The sequence below is a fragment of the Lissotriton helveticus genome, chromosome 1_1 (assembly GCF_964261635.1).
Source record: "Lissotriton helveticus chromosome 1_1, aLisHel1.1, whole genome shotgun sequence".
Classification (NCBI taxonomy): Eukaryota; Metazoa; Chordata; class Amphibia; order Caudata; family Salamandridae; genus Lissotriton; species Lissotriton helveticus.
Window position 1 is genome coordinate 1,707,689,881 of NC_136057.1, and position 13,623 is coordinate 1,707,703,503.

Here is a 13,623-nt window from a genome sequence, read left to right on the forward strand (position 1 = left end):
TCCCCCCAGAATAATAGTCGGATCCGTGGTGTTCCCTCTGGATCCGAGGGATCAGACATCATCACCTTTGTGCAGGACCTCTTTCGTTCCATCCTGGAAGCGGGCCCGATCTAAATATTCGACTGGATAGAACACACAGAGTGGGTCCCAGGGGCCTGCCTAAAGCCCCTCCACCGGACATTCTCACTTGTGTCCACGACTACCCTTAAAGGAGCGTTTCTCCAGAAGGCCAGATATAAACACCCTCTACAATATCAAGACTCTCACCTGGTCCTCTACCAGGACATAGTGGCATCCACCCTCCAGAAACAGCCAGACTTCCTCCCCATTACCACACACCTTTGCGCGGCTGGGGTGCATCCCTTCCGTATCATCTTTAAACATGTGGGGAAACTGCTCTAAACCAGGTTCCTGGAGGAAGCACATTGCATACTGGACTTGGGGGACAACTTTCCCGCAGCCACCCGAGATGGCGAAGGAACAGACGGATCAACCAATCGAGTTAGGGGAGGCCCCAGTGCTCCTCCGACTGGCTCCAGATCAAGACACTATAATCAGAGAGAAACATGCAGTCATTTACACCTTAGCTGGAGCCTCATCAAGACCAGCATCACCCATACGGGAGGGTCATCCTCTGATGTCCTGTTCCCGCTTATCTGCATACAGCTTCTCCCTTCTCTCTCTGGCTTCACTTTGACATGGTGCAGGAGCGGCGAAGGCTGGTCCGGGCAGGGTTTGGGAGCCGCACCCACGACCCCTCTAGTGACTACATGGGCACATCAGAAATGGACCCTAACTCTTTTTTGCTCAAATTCTAATTTTCTGTTGTTATTGTTTGTTGGGAGCACTGCTCCCATTAAGGTGCGCGCGCACGCACCTCTCTTAACGTGAGCGCGCACTGCTGTATGTGCAACGTGCACACACACACACACACACACACACACACAGGACATCATGCGAAAGAGTTGCGCCGCTGCTTGAAAAAAGCGAGCTGCGTGGAAATCAGTCACTTCCTGGATGCGGTGATGTGCCGGAGGCGAGTCAGGACTCGGGAGTGCAGGTAAGGCTGGCTTTGGGGCTTGGGGCTGTTGGCACTTGCGGGGCAGATTGTGGGCTTTTCTTTAAGTATTCATGTTAATCACAGCCTCTTCACGAGCTGTGATTAACATGAATACTTAAACAAAAGCCCACAGTCTTCCCCGCACCGCGCTTTACTAACTTAAGAGCAAGGCAAGTTTAAAAGCACAGCCTGCGCTTTCAGACAGTACACGCTGCGTTTTTAAACTTGCTCTACTCTTTTGTTTTACGGCTGCAAGAGAGATTGTGGGCTTTTATTTAAGTATTCATGTTAATCACAGCTCGTGAAGGGGCTGTGATTAACATGAGTACTTAAACAAAAGCCCACTATCTTCCCCGCAACGTGCTTTACAAACAAAAGAGTAGAGCAAGTTTAAAAAACACAGCATGTACTCCTAGCCTGCAACATTACGAAAGTTAATGCAGCCCTTCTACTTCTGGTGAAGTAGACTCTTGGCCTATCTTGTACACATTAACTTGCTTTCTTGCAGCGCAGTTGTACACAGCCTTCAAACCACTGTGCCTTTACGGTCTTTGTGATCTCCTTAGGTGTCACAAGGGTAGAATAGCTTTGGCCATTCCCTGAACCTTTTAATCTGGTCTATACAATACATTAATACTCTGCTGACAATAAAGAAATGTAAATTATTTCCTACAGATCTCCAAAGACTCTTGAAGACAAAAAGCAATTTAAATGTCTGGCTATCATGAACACGAGGCATTATGTGCACTACCATACGTTTACTTATTTTTAATTTACATAATTCTCTTCGGCAAAGTAATGGCTACCAGAAAGCTATCCTTCTGTGACAATTCTGCAATCTCACCTAGTGTGTAGCTTAATAGAGAGTGTCAAACTCAATTTCCCAATTTGGTGCTGAAATCTTTAGTGGTGCCACTACTCTTTAGAAACGTCAAGAAAGGTAATATTTCTGACATTCGGAAAATGTTTTGTCATCGTATTTTTCTGTATTTTTCATGCAATGTAACTGGGCCCTGTGTGACTATGTTGGGGGGGATCTCGATTATCATTCAAAAACTCAATCAAGACATTTTCCACACACAAAAAAATTGTTGCACAGCATGATACTGTTCTAGATGCACATGATGTGCAACAGGCTGTCATCAAGATTTTGGGTATGGAACTTTTTTTTGAAAATGAAAAGTTGTAATATTGGGTGCCCAGCGTCATTGTCATTGGCTGCTTTGGGCCTAACTGGTATATTTTTCTGGTTAACCTATTTGAAATAATTCCCTGCTTAATTGTACAGTATATGCTTGCCTTTAAGACAATTCGTTCACAAGCATCCTCATACGGTGGAGAGGATTCAGCTAACCGCACATAACATTAAAATGGCAACCAACAAGGAAGAAGAACACTTGCTGCATTAGTAATATAGGCTCATAAACAAACAGTGGGAATGATGATGTTTTACACTCACCAGTCCTGAGACTCAATCCAAGCAGCCAGGTACTGGCGCACCTCCATAGGCAGGACCTCAGAGCTGTACAAGTGCAGGACCTGCTCATGGTACGCCCTGTCCAAGTGGCATAGCACTTGCCACTGGCTCATGGTGGCACAGGCTGGGAGGGCGGCACGCCAGACAGGGGGCATTCAGTGCAGATAAAGACCTGTTTGGAAAGAAATAAGGCATGATCAGTTGTCTTGTGATGCCCTTCGGCTGCTATCCATCCACATCACCCAGCTGGGGCTCAAATGATCCTGCATACCTAACAAACTGCTCGGGAAGGAGCAACTCAGCAGTGCAAACTGTTCACAGACTACGAGGAAGCCACCTTTTCAAACAGTAAACGCAGCACAGGAGCCTCAGTGAATAGAAATAGCAAAAACATATTGACTGCTAAGCAAACCTTGCAGAGACCTCACTTCAAGCAATCAGAGGAACAGAGACCACACCACCAACACGTTTATAAAGCAAGCTACCCATGCTGACCGATAACAGATCCTCTTCGCTGTTACCAATGCTATGCTGAAAATCCTGGCACTGCTTAAGGAAGCTTCATTGTCTCTATAGCTCTGTAGCTTTAACACAAACAAGCATTTACAATGCAATGGTTTCGCCTTCGGAAAAGTTAGAGCTATTGGCATTGTAAATGACAAATTTTGTATTTATGTGTTGGTTTTGAAAACAGATAAATAAATGGCATTGTCATTTACATTGCCATTAGCTTAGTCTCTCGCAAATGTGAGACCTATTGTACCCTCCGCACTAACCTCGTGTTCAAAAAGGATTTTAAAAATCTACTTCTGGGCTTATATGAATGAACGGAGAACCAGTGATTTATCTAATGGCTCTCTAACTAAAGAATTTTACCGGTTTAAAATAGAGCCCTGCTTCGAGCCCTTTTTGAATGAAGTAAATCCTCCCTGAGGTATAAAAATCCAACCTCATAGAATGATATAATGCTCAATACGATTACCTGATATGAAACACCATCATCTCTATTCAAAACTTAAACCAATCAACAAAGCAGCCTTCACCACAATGCATACTACCGTAATAAAAAAGAAATAATCACCCACCACGAAACACGGTCATCCTTGTTCAAAACACACCCTCATCAAGAAAACCATCTTTTCACGAGCATTCAGCCTCCCATCGAACTTATGAAAAACCCCAAACCCATCAACAAAAGCAACCTCTGAAGAAGACACACTCCAGTAAAAACATCAACCACCATGGAAATCACCATGCATAAAACCCATCACTATAAAAAGATCTTTGCAAGGGCGCCCTGTCCAGTAATAAACATCACCCACCACGAAAACTCAGCCAAGTCTATGAACTCACCCTATGAAGCAAAACATCCTTTAGAAGAGCAGGCGTTTACTCACTCATGAGGCCACCCTGTGTCATAGAGAACAAGAAGACATCAAGCACTGCTCCAGTGAGGCTGAACTATGAAAGATGGCGGTGGCAAAAACTGCACTGGAGAGCAGCTGAAACAGACTTCCCTGGAAAGGGGAAATACAGCACTACAGAGGGCAAATACCCCAGGCCAGGAACACGAACGAAGCAGGGGGTGGGGGGAAAACACTTCTCAAAGAGGGAAGGGGTATGCGCTGAGGTGAGAGGGTTGAACTCTTGAGAGTAGACGAGGCTCTGCCGAGGATTACACAGTGCACTGCACCGGAGCCGCCTCATGTCTCACATTAACTCCAGCTGAGGGTTCCCCGCCCACACACTACTCTGAACTCGGTGCCGGAGGGACACGTGGGTGAACCTACTGCACGCTCACACGTGCAGCCGGCCCTACACACTACAAGCTACCATTTAAGGCACCGGCTCACGTGAAAACCATTTTGTGGCCTCAGCAGGCCCCTGGGCCCTGCGCCCCCCCCCTCTTCGACACCCAGGCCTCGGGGGAGCAGGTCAGCTCCTGGGGGGCGGCATGTGCAGATGTCGACCCGCAGGTTGAAGGTTAATTCGCAGCGTTCGGGCTTCCATTATTATTCGCATCGTGTTGTGTGAGAGCACAGGCCCAGGGGAAGTCAGACGTGCCCAGGGGTGGCGATGCAGCATGTCTTTGTGAGCTGGGGGTCGGTGACAGGGGGGAAACGCTGCAATGAGGGTCCTGACCTACCTTCAGAACCAGTAAGAGAAAGCTGAAAGGTTTGGGGTGAAAGACACGTAGACGGGGACAAAGGTTAACCTAAATAGAGTGATTTGCTATTTTTCTTTTGCTCTGTATATTTATAATGAAGTACTTAAGTGAGAATATTTTGCTCTCTGTGATGAAATCAGGCTTTTTTTCCATGGCTAAAATCAAAAACGTCCATAAGCATCATCTGTGAAGGTGTTTCTGTGTCGCGCAGTTTGATGTCTTGAAGTGTTTTGATTGTGGAAGTGTATTGTCCGTCCTCTAATCGTCACCCGTCGGTACTAGGCGACATACAAGGCAGGATCATTTCTGGGGATGACGTGTACGTGCTTAAAGTGCAACGGCAGAAGTAATGTACTCGGAAAGCAAACTTCGAAGGGCACTTTTGAAAGGGTCGTAGAAAACAAACAAGGCAGGCAAAACATGAACTACATTAATGCAGCTTACGCGTAATTTTTCTGATTCTTATGCATGTAAATGTAATTCACACAAAATGTATCAGATGTCTACTCAGATACATGTATTGTACCACACTAGTTGGTGGGAAGCGCTAAAATCGGCACGTCACAAGGTAGTGCTTAACAAGTCCCGTTCAGCCTGCTTCCTTCCTTCCAAGGTCGATGCAATGAGTACGATAAAAATGGGTAACAGTAGCACTAAGCTATGTCAATGCAGCGTTATGAAGCCCGATTCAAAGTTAGGGTTGGAACAGAGACTATATTCTTGACACCACCACCGAAAGCGAAAAACATGACCGAGAAAAAAAAAAACACGCCCACTGCCGCATGGCGTAGGGGAAGGGGTGGGATGAGTACAAATCGCGGGAACGCCCACGAATCTGCTCCGGCAATGACGGGCAGATCTGTCTTCCAATGGCTAGCCTCCATTTATGCAGCTAGCCAATGGAAGACAGAGGCGGTATTAATCTCCATACTGTTTACAAAAGTTTTCGCCTGCGCGATACTGCTTGCGCAGTAAACGCCAGGCGAAACCTAAAAACACACACACACACACACACAAGGAGAGGCAGACAGGTTGAGTGACAGGCAGAAACATTGATGCTAGATGGATGGATGCAAATGTCATGTCCTTTGGCTACAAAAATAAAATGTAAGTTAGACACAGTATTGTAATATCAAGAGGCCATCACATTGTAGGTCTTATTTTGAGAAAAACCTATTTCCACTGGGTGATTGAGTATTTCAGTCTCCAAGCAAATTGGAATAATTACCCCTTGGTGATACAATGAACTCTGTTTGCTCATGCCATCCTTGGTTGTTTTAGTATACTGATTGCAATTCAGTACTTTAATCTCTCAAGAATCAACATTTGACAACTTGCATTGCTGTATCTCTCTATGTATGCAGAACAAATAACATCCAAGTCCATGCCGTTCCCTTTGCAAGCCATTGATATAAGATGCCATGGCTCAAATGATGCACATTAAAACTGCATACATAAAAACGCACAGATTTTGTTTAAATGAAAGCCCTTGCCCAAACAATATGGTGTTATGGTATGTTAGCAAACTTGTAGAGCGCAACATATAGCCAGAGGTGTCTTGGCGCTGGTCCAGCGAGCAAAGAGGAGGGAGAGGAAAGAAGAGCCTACTGATTGAAAAGCCAAGTCTTCAGGTACTTCCTGAATTGGAGTAGAGAGGGGGCTTACTTTATAAAGAGCTGGAGGAGATTCCAAGACATGGAAGCTCCCACCACGATTCTGCTTCCTCGCCATTTAGCTTTCTTGAATCTGATGGAACTGACTTCAAATGAGCCTAATCATCTTAGATTTCTGGTAGGAGTATACCAGCATAAGGCTTTCTTCAGGAAGATAGGTCTAGAGTCATGAATAGCTTTGTAAGGTGAACCGAATTCTGTTTTTGACCTTCAGCCAGTTGAGATCTTTCAGCGCGAGTGAAACCAACCGGTGTCTAGGCAGTCCTAGTAACAGTCTTGCTGCAGAATGCTGTAGTACTTGTAGTTTGTACAGGTATTGGACCGGCAAGCCATTATAAAGGCCAATGCAGTAATCTACTTTGGATAGTATTAGAGTAGAAATAACTGACTTTCTAACAGAAGTGAGAAGAAAGATTAGTATTTTCTAAAGAATTCTTAGCGTGTTATAAGAAGAGACCACAGCATTGATTTGTTTGCCTAAATTTAGATGATCGGCTATGATGACCCCCTAAGCTTCTGGGTTTGCTTGTAGGAGCAGGGGGGACCCATTTCTACAGGCCAGCAAGAAGCTGACCAGAAGTTAGAATTGTTACCAAACAGAATCACCTCGATTTTCCCGGCATTGAGCTTGAGACAATGTTCGCTCATCCAGGCATTGATGTCTCATACAGTTTTGAATGCGCTGACTTGTATCGTTCATGGTTTTGGAGGCAGAGAGCACGATTTCTGTGTCAACCGCATAAGAAGTCAGAGCAAAGCCAAAAGACACATTAAAGAGGGTAGGACTGAGCGAGGATCCCTGTGGAACTCCGCAGGGCAGGCAAAAGGATATTGATGAAAAAGACATCAATTTTGATTGCATTCTCCCTATCTGACAAGAAGGAGGAGAGAATTTTTAAGGCAAGATTTCTTTTACCTATTGCTTCCAAACGGTAGATGAGAGTGAAATGATCCATCATCTCAAATACTGCAGATAGGTCCAACAGGGTCAGTGCAGCTGATCCATTGTCGTCCAAAATAAACGTAAGTTCGTTGGTGGCCTTGGACAGAGCAGTCTCTGTACTGTGTTCCGATCTAAACCCAAATTGGGTAGGATCCAGGCTATTATTGTCTTTGATGAACTGACTTAATTAAATGTTCATCACCTTTTCAACTGTTTTGGCAGGAAATGGAAATCTAGAGATGGGCCGGTAATTGGCTGGATCCTCAGGTGCCAAGTTTGATTTTTTTAGCAATGACAGGATGGAGGCTTGTTTCCAACGGGAAGGGAAAATGCCTGTTCTAAATATATTGTAAAAGATGTTTGTACGGTTGGATGCGATGTCAGGGACCAACTTGAGAACTGAGGGCGGGTAAGGTTCATCTGCGGAACCTGATTTAGTGGTTATGATAGGATATCTTATTTGTGTAGTGGTTACCGGAAGGATCATGTCAAAGACGTCAACTGTCAACTCACAGACTGGGCGATCTGCCCTTATACTTTGATGAGCGGGCAAAAGATCGTTGCCTGAATGATCAAAGGAGTCAAAGATTTAATCAATTTTGCTCCTGAGATGCAAGGCGACTGGATAACCCAGTTCCCTTTGTAGCCAGGTTGTTCGGTGAGTATATTGATCACATGATATAGTTATTTCACAGAATTTTTAGCAGCTTCGATTTGCGATGAAAAGTACATCGCCTTTTCTCTTACCAAAAGAGACTTATAATTGGTTAGCGAGAGTTAATATGTTTCTCTCTCATGAGAGTTGTATTGAGTCCTGTATCACACTTATTGTATGTGTATAATACGATCTACGTTAGAGGGCTTTTATGCATGCTCCCTTTCCTGGGATGATTGAGAGTAGATGGATCACTATTTGATGATAACTGATGATCAGAAGACTACTGTGCACCTTTGACTTCTGTAACAGACTGTGCATTGTTGGACTGAAAACTCAATAAAACAAATGTAAAAATAAAAAAGGAGAGTAGTATTGAGCTCTCCATTTCCTCTCTTACGTCTGCAACGTTGTTGTTCTAGCCTAAGCGCTTCTGAAAACCAAGGAGCAGAAGTACGGGTCCTGCCGTGGCGAGCCTTATTTGTAGGGACTGTTTGGGAGAAGGCTGAGTTAAGCCAATTAGAGTAGTTTTCTACTGCTAACACCAGATTTTTGACTACTGATGGGGCGGATGAAGTCAGCAATCACTGTAACTGATTCTGATCAAGTTTAGCCCAAGCTCTGTACTGACCTGAAGAGTGCCGCTTGTTAGGAGCTGTGTCAGATACCAGGAAGTTTAGCATAAAAAAAATAGCTGAGTGATCAGACCAAGTCAGAGGAAGTACTCTAATGCTAGAGATGGCTTTATTATAGGAGAATAGCACATCTAGCGTGTGCCCTGCACTGTGTGTGGGATCGGTTAAATGTTGTGAAAGATCGAAAACATCCATGATTTCTAGTAAAGAGATGATGTTCCTGTCATCTTCCTGATCTAAATGAAAGTTAACATCTCCAAGAACTGTAAAGTCAGAGTTAAAAATGTCAACCTCAAGAAGAGAGCTGATCGAGCTTAAAAAACGAATTTAGAGCCAGGAGGGCGATAAATGAGAGATCCTCTGAAAGTGTGTTTTTTGGTTAGCTCTATATTGAAAGACAAAGCTTCGTAGTCATCTGCCTGCATGGCTGCGTAGTTTACTCTAAAGTGCTCATGGTAGATGATGACTAACCCAGACTCTTTTTAACAGACTATCTTGTCTGTACAATCGAAAACCAGTGGGAGTCGCTGAGAGGAGTTCTGGCGTAAGTGTATCGGTAGACCAAGTTTCCGTTATAAACGTGACATTAGGCTTGTATAAATCATACATTCTGCCATTTCTTATGCATGTTTTACTAGAGAGCGGGCATTTACGAGGGTACAGATGAAAGCATTAGAGTCCTCTTTTTCGAGAACTCTCGGGCTAGAATCAAATATACTAGGAAGGGGAAAAGAGCCAGAAAGCTGATAGGCACAAGTCTTACAAGCTTCATCTCTCCCAAGACAGAGAGCAGACATATCACAATGTTTGCAATTTATGTTGCCATTATTAAGACTTAGGAGTTCCTTACTGGAGAAGGAGATTCTGGTCATTGGGGCTTGAGCAAAACCAGCAGGGGTTCTGGTGCTCGGCACGATCCAGGCGCAGATGGCTTGCCCTTTGCATGCCTTCAGCACGCCAGCGGCGTGTCCGCTGTGGGGATGCGCTGTATACGTCCTCAAACAGCCCTGCATATGAGAGGGCGTGCCTACACGCCGGTGCTAAACGCAAACTAAAAACAGAAGGGCAAAATAAACAAGGGTCAAACCTGGGGCCCAGCAACCCGCTTGCCCTACACAGGCTCCCCTGTTTAAAAAAGATACCGGGAACAGAGGATAAATAAAGTAAAAGGTGAAAAAAACGCACAAAATCATCTAAAACAGGCTATTTAGCCCTTCCAAGATGGCGCTCTCTAGGGGAGTTGGGAATAGGCATAGGCGAAGGTGGTGCCAGGCAACTCCAGCAAACCGGCACCGAAAGACTAGCTCTCCCGGTGCCCACAAGTAAATCAAAGAGTGACAGAACAGGTAAGGAGGTGAAATCAATCACTGTTGCTCAATAGAGCAATAGGTGCCTGATGTACATCTACCAAAGCTAGCTGCACAGCAGTCCACATGCACTAGATTTATCTGGCTTCGTAGCCTTCACAAAACATAGAACTGGTACTGGCCTCCAAAGTAGCCCTTCAGACTCTTCACTGGCTTCCAGTGAAGAGCAGGGTCGAGTTTAAGGCCCTCTGTACCTGCCACCGTATCCTTAATGGGAGGGCACCAGCACCACTCCAGAGTCTGGTCTCCATATACGAACCTACGCGAGCGCTGCGTTCCTCCCTTGGTGGCCTATTAAAGGTCCCTAGGACAAGAAAGGCTCGCATGGGAGGCAGATCCTTTCGCTACTTGGTGGCGAAGGGCTGGAATGCCTTACCCTTGGACCTTCGTCTAGAATTGTCTGAAGCCGACTTCAGGAAGAAGCTAAAAACACATCTCTACACACGATAACTCTAGCTGACTCTGCGGCCTGCCTGCATGAGTTTTTTCTGTCTTAGCGCAGGGACACGCTAGTTGAGCGTAACCGCGGCTCTATAAAACTCCCTTATTATTATATTATTAGTAGTAGTATTTATGATGTTGACAATTTCACCTATTTTTAATATCCTGTTTCCGGAAGGAATTAATAGTGCTTCTTATTCATATTTTACAGGACTGTAGAAGAAAAAACAAAACCTAATAAATGGATTATTTTGAATTACTATATTTTGTTGTGTTCCAATTTTTTCATTGACTTGTGACTGCATTTGCCTACAGGCAATGGTTCCATTGAAATAAATGTTAGTAATATGACAATGGACTTCAAGACAACCTGACCCACACTGAAAATCATGGCTTTATATGGTCAGGGAGTGTGTTAATTGCAATAAAAAAGGCCCATGGCGTGAAAGCCTTTTATTTATTTATTTAGTACAGCACCGCCAATTAAAACAGCAGATACCATTTGGCCAGCAGAACATAAATCATTTTCCTTTTTTTTTTTAAAGTTTATTTTCAATTAACAATTACTCCAAAATGCAAAGCAGAAAAAAAGAACAGAGTTTTGCAGTGTTACAAAGCCCTTCAATGATGGCAATTACTCCAAAGTATAACTGATAATATGTATAGCATAAGCAAAGCATCAACAATTGTGTTTCCTAAGGCAAAAACAGTAACGTAATATACAACCAATAGCAGATACCTCCAACCAATTTAAAAGGATCACGCACTATGGTGGTGGACAATCCAGGGGAACATAACAGCGCACAACAATGCTCTCCTACCACCCAAAACTTCTCCCAGATAATGGCGATCCTTCAAAAAACGAGTAGTAGGCAACAAGCAATACATTTAAATCTTATTTTTAATTTCTGTGGCTTCTTGGGGATCCCCAAAAGGCAATGGTCCTAAACTTCATTACTGGAGCAGGACACCTAAATATAATAACTCTCACTCGTAAAACCACAAGACAAGCAATCCAGCCTGCTCTCTATCCTCTCATATCTCCAATATGTTTTGCATGAATGAAAGCCACCACAGAAAAGAACATAGCCCTTAGAAACAGAGGAAGCACTGATCCACTTTTAAGCAGAGGTTTTCATACCATGAGAGGCAAGACATTATCAAGAAGCGATCCAATAATCACGGCTCTCGCGCTGCTACGAAATAAGGTTACAAAAGACAACTGCCGGGATAACACTTGTCACAAGCAGAAAGCCATCCTGCACACACAACCTCAAGAACATGGTTTGTAAATATGAAATAGAAGATTGTGATTTATTGCAGTAAACAGATTTTAAAATTGTGTTTTTACAGAGGAAGTAAAACTAGGAAACCCCAGAAATGGGGTGAGCTCAGAATAAAAGGGTACAGAAACAAGAGGGCTACATAGCACAGCCTGTACTAGACAACAATGGGAATATGGCTAATAATTACGCCTTTATAATGGAAGATTACATTTTTAATAAAAACTCAAGTCACCAAAGAGTCTGTACAGACCGAAGGACCTCAGAAGCTGAACGCAGCGGATACATATAGTCATAGAGTAGCTGCCTGAGAGCTGAAGGGAGGAGAGAAAGATGGGGAATGGCACACCTCATTACAAAGACGCTCTTGCCAGAACAGAAATCCAGAAACAAGAACACTACTCATTGAAAAGAAAACCTAAACCAGTGTGGGCTCTAAACCAGTGTGGGCTCTGTTTAAAAAAAATCATAACATAAATCTCAATACCCACTCCTCCCAAATGACAAAAGTGTTCAAAGGGGAGGTAAAGAGCATTATAAAATAATGATTTAACTTGCAAGGTGGCAGATCTGATCTGTATATTATTCACACTAAAGACAGCAGGCTTACTGTTCTGCCTAATTGTTCATAATAAACAAACTAGACCTATGGTATATGAAAACTTTTCCGAATTATCCAATCAGTCCAAAAGAATTGATCACTGGCCTGTGACCTTAACATTTTTGGATCATAATAAGAGAGCATATGCTGTATAATATAAGAACTCTTTTTCAGTAAGTAAGTAAAATCTTTATTCGGCATCCATTTTCCATGAATAACCATAAAAGCATTTATACATTTTATTTGCATGCATTTTAACAATACTAAAACACATTCAGCTTATTTAGAATTTATGGCAGTATTACTTAATCAATGACAATTTAATAGTTGTTATTCTGAAGATTAAACCTTAGTTTAAAAAAACAATTTAAGAAAGTACTAACGACTTTGCATACGTATTCTGAGTTTAAAAATTGTAACCACAGCATAGCGGGACGGCATTTTCGAAGGCCTAAAGTTCTCAACAGTGGGGTTAGCCAAAGCCTCCGGTGAGCGGAATAATATTTACAGAACAGTACAGTGGGCATTGTTGACTGTTCAGATAGTTCATCGCATGGGCAAGGCATTAAACTCTCTTCCCAGCTATTTCTGTTTGGGAACGCTACAACCCTATGGAAAATATTCAGCCTGAATCTCGCTAATAGGAACCGTTCAAACTGCGAGTCAACATAGGTTAAATATGGTTCCATTTCCATAGTCGTCGTGACCGCGAGAGAGTGTTGTACAGATGGTTTCTTAATCTCCACAGTGATACGTAATTCTTCAAAGTGACTCAACGCCTTTGCCTTGAGCTCTTTCTTAGGAATTCCAGCAATAGATTCCGGGTTGTAATAGTGCTCGGCCATTCCTAGATCAGTGAGGAGATTTTTAACATAAGTTAACCAGTCTATTTTATCTACGCGATAAAGGGTCATACAATCCGCAACGATAGCTTTGGTGAGAGAATTCTTTGTTGAAACCCATATCCTGCGCCAAAGAAGTACGGGTTCAATTTTGGCCAGGTCCTCGATATGTTGTAATCCCAATTCTGCGTGGGAGGCAAAAGTGGATACTCTTTTAGGGACTGACAGTAAAAATCTTATAAAGGTATTCTCCGCAACCTGGAGAACTTTTGTGTGTTTATGGCCCCATAAACCCGCCCCATAGAGTGCAATTGAATGGCACTTAGCTCTATAGATTTGGAGTAGTTCAACCGGGGGTGTTTTCCCTAATTTCTGGGCAAATTTCATGAGAGCAGCGATGGAGCGCAAAAGTTGGTGCTTGCGCGCTTCTATGGCCGCTCTCCAGTTGAGCTTCTCATCTATCATAATTCCCAAATAGG

General features: G+C 43.5%; 1 protein-coding gene across 10 annotated transcripts in view; it reads right to left on the minus strand.

Annotated features, from left to right (window-relative positions):
* Positions 1–13,623, minus strand: part of STAT2 (signal transducer and activator of transcription 2) — a 1,031,780-nt gene that overhangs the window by 810,670 nt on the left and 207,487 nt on the right. For all 10 annotated transcript variants that reach the window (XM_078689090.1, XM_078689088.1, XM_078689089.1 and 7 more), the window contains exon 3: positions 2,520–2,709. In XM_078689090.1, the coding sequence (XP_078545216.1) occupies positions 2,520–2,692 (173 nt within the window). In that variant the 5' untranslated portion in view covers positions 2,693–2,709. The remainder of the gene's footprint in view (positions 1–2,519; positions 2,710–13,623) is intronic.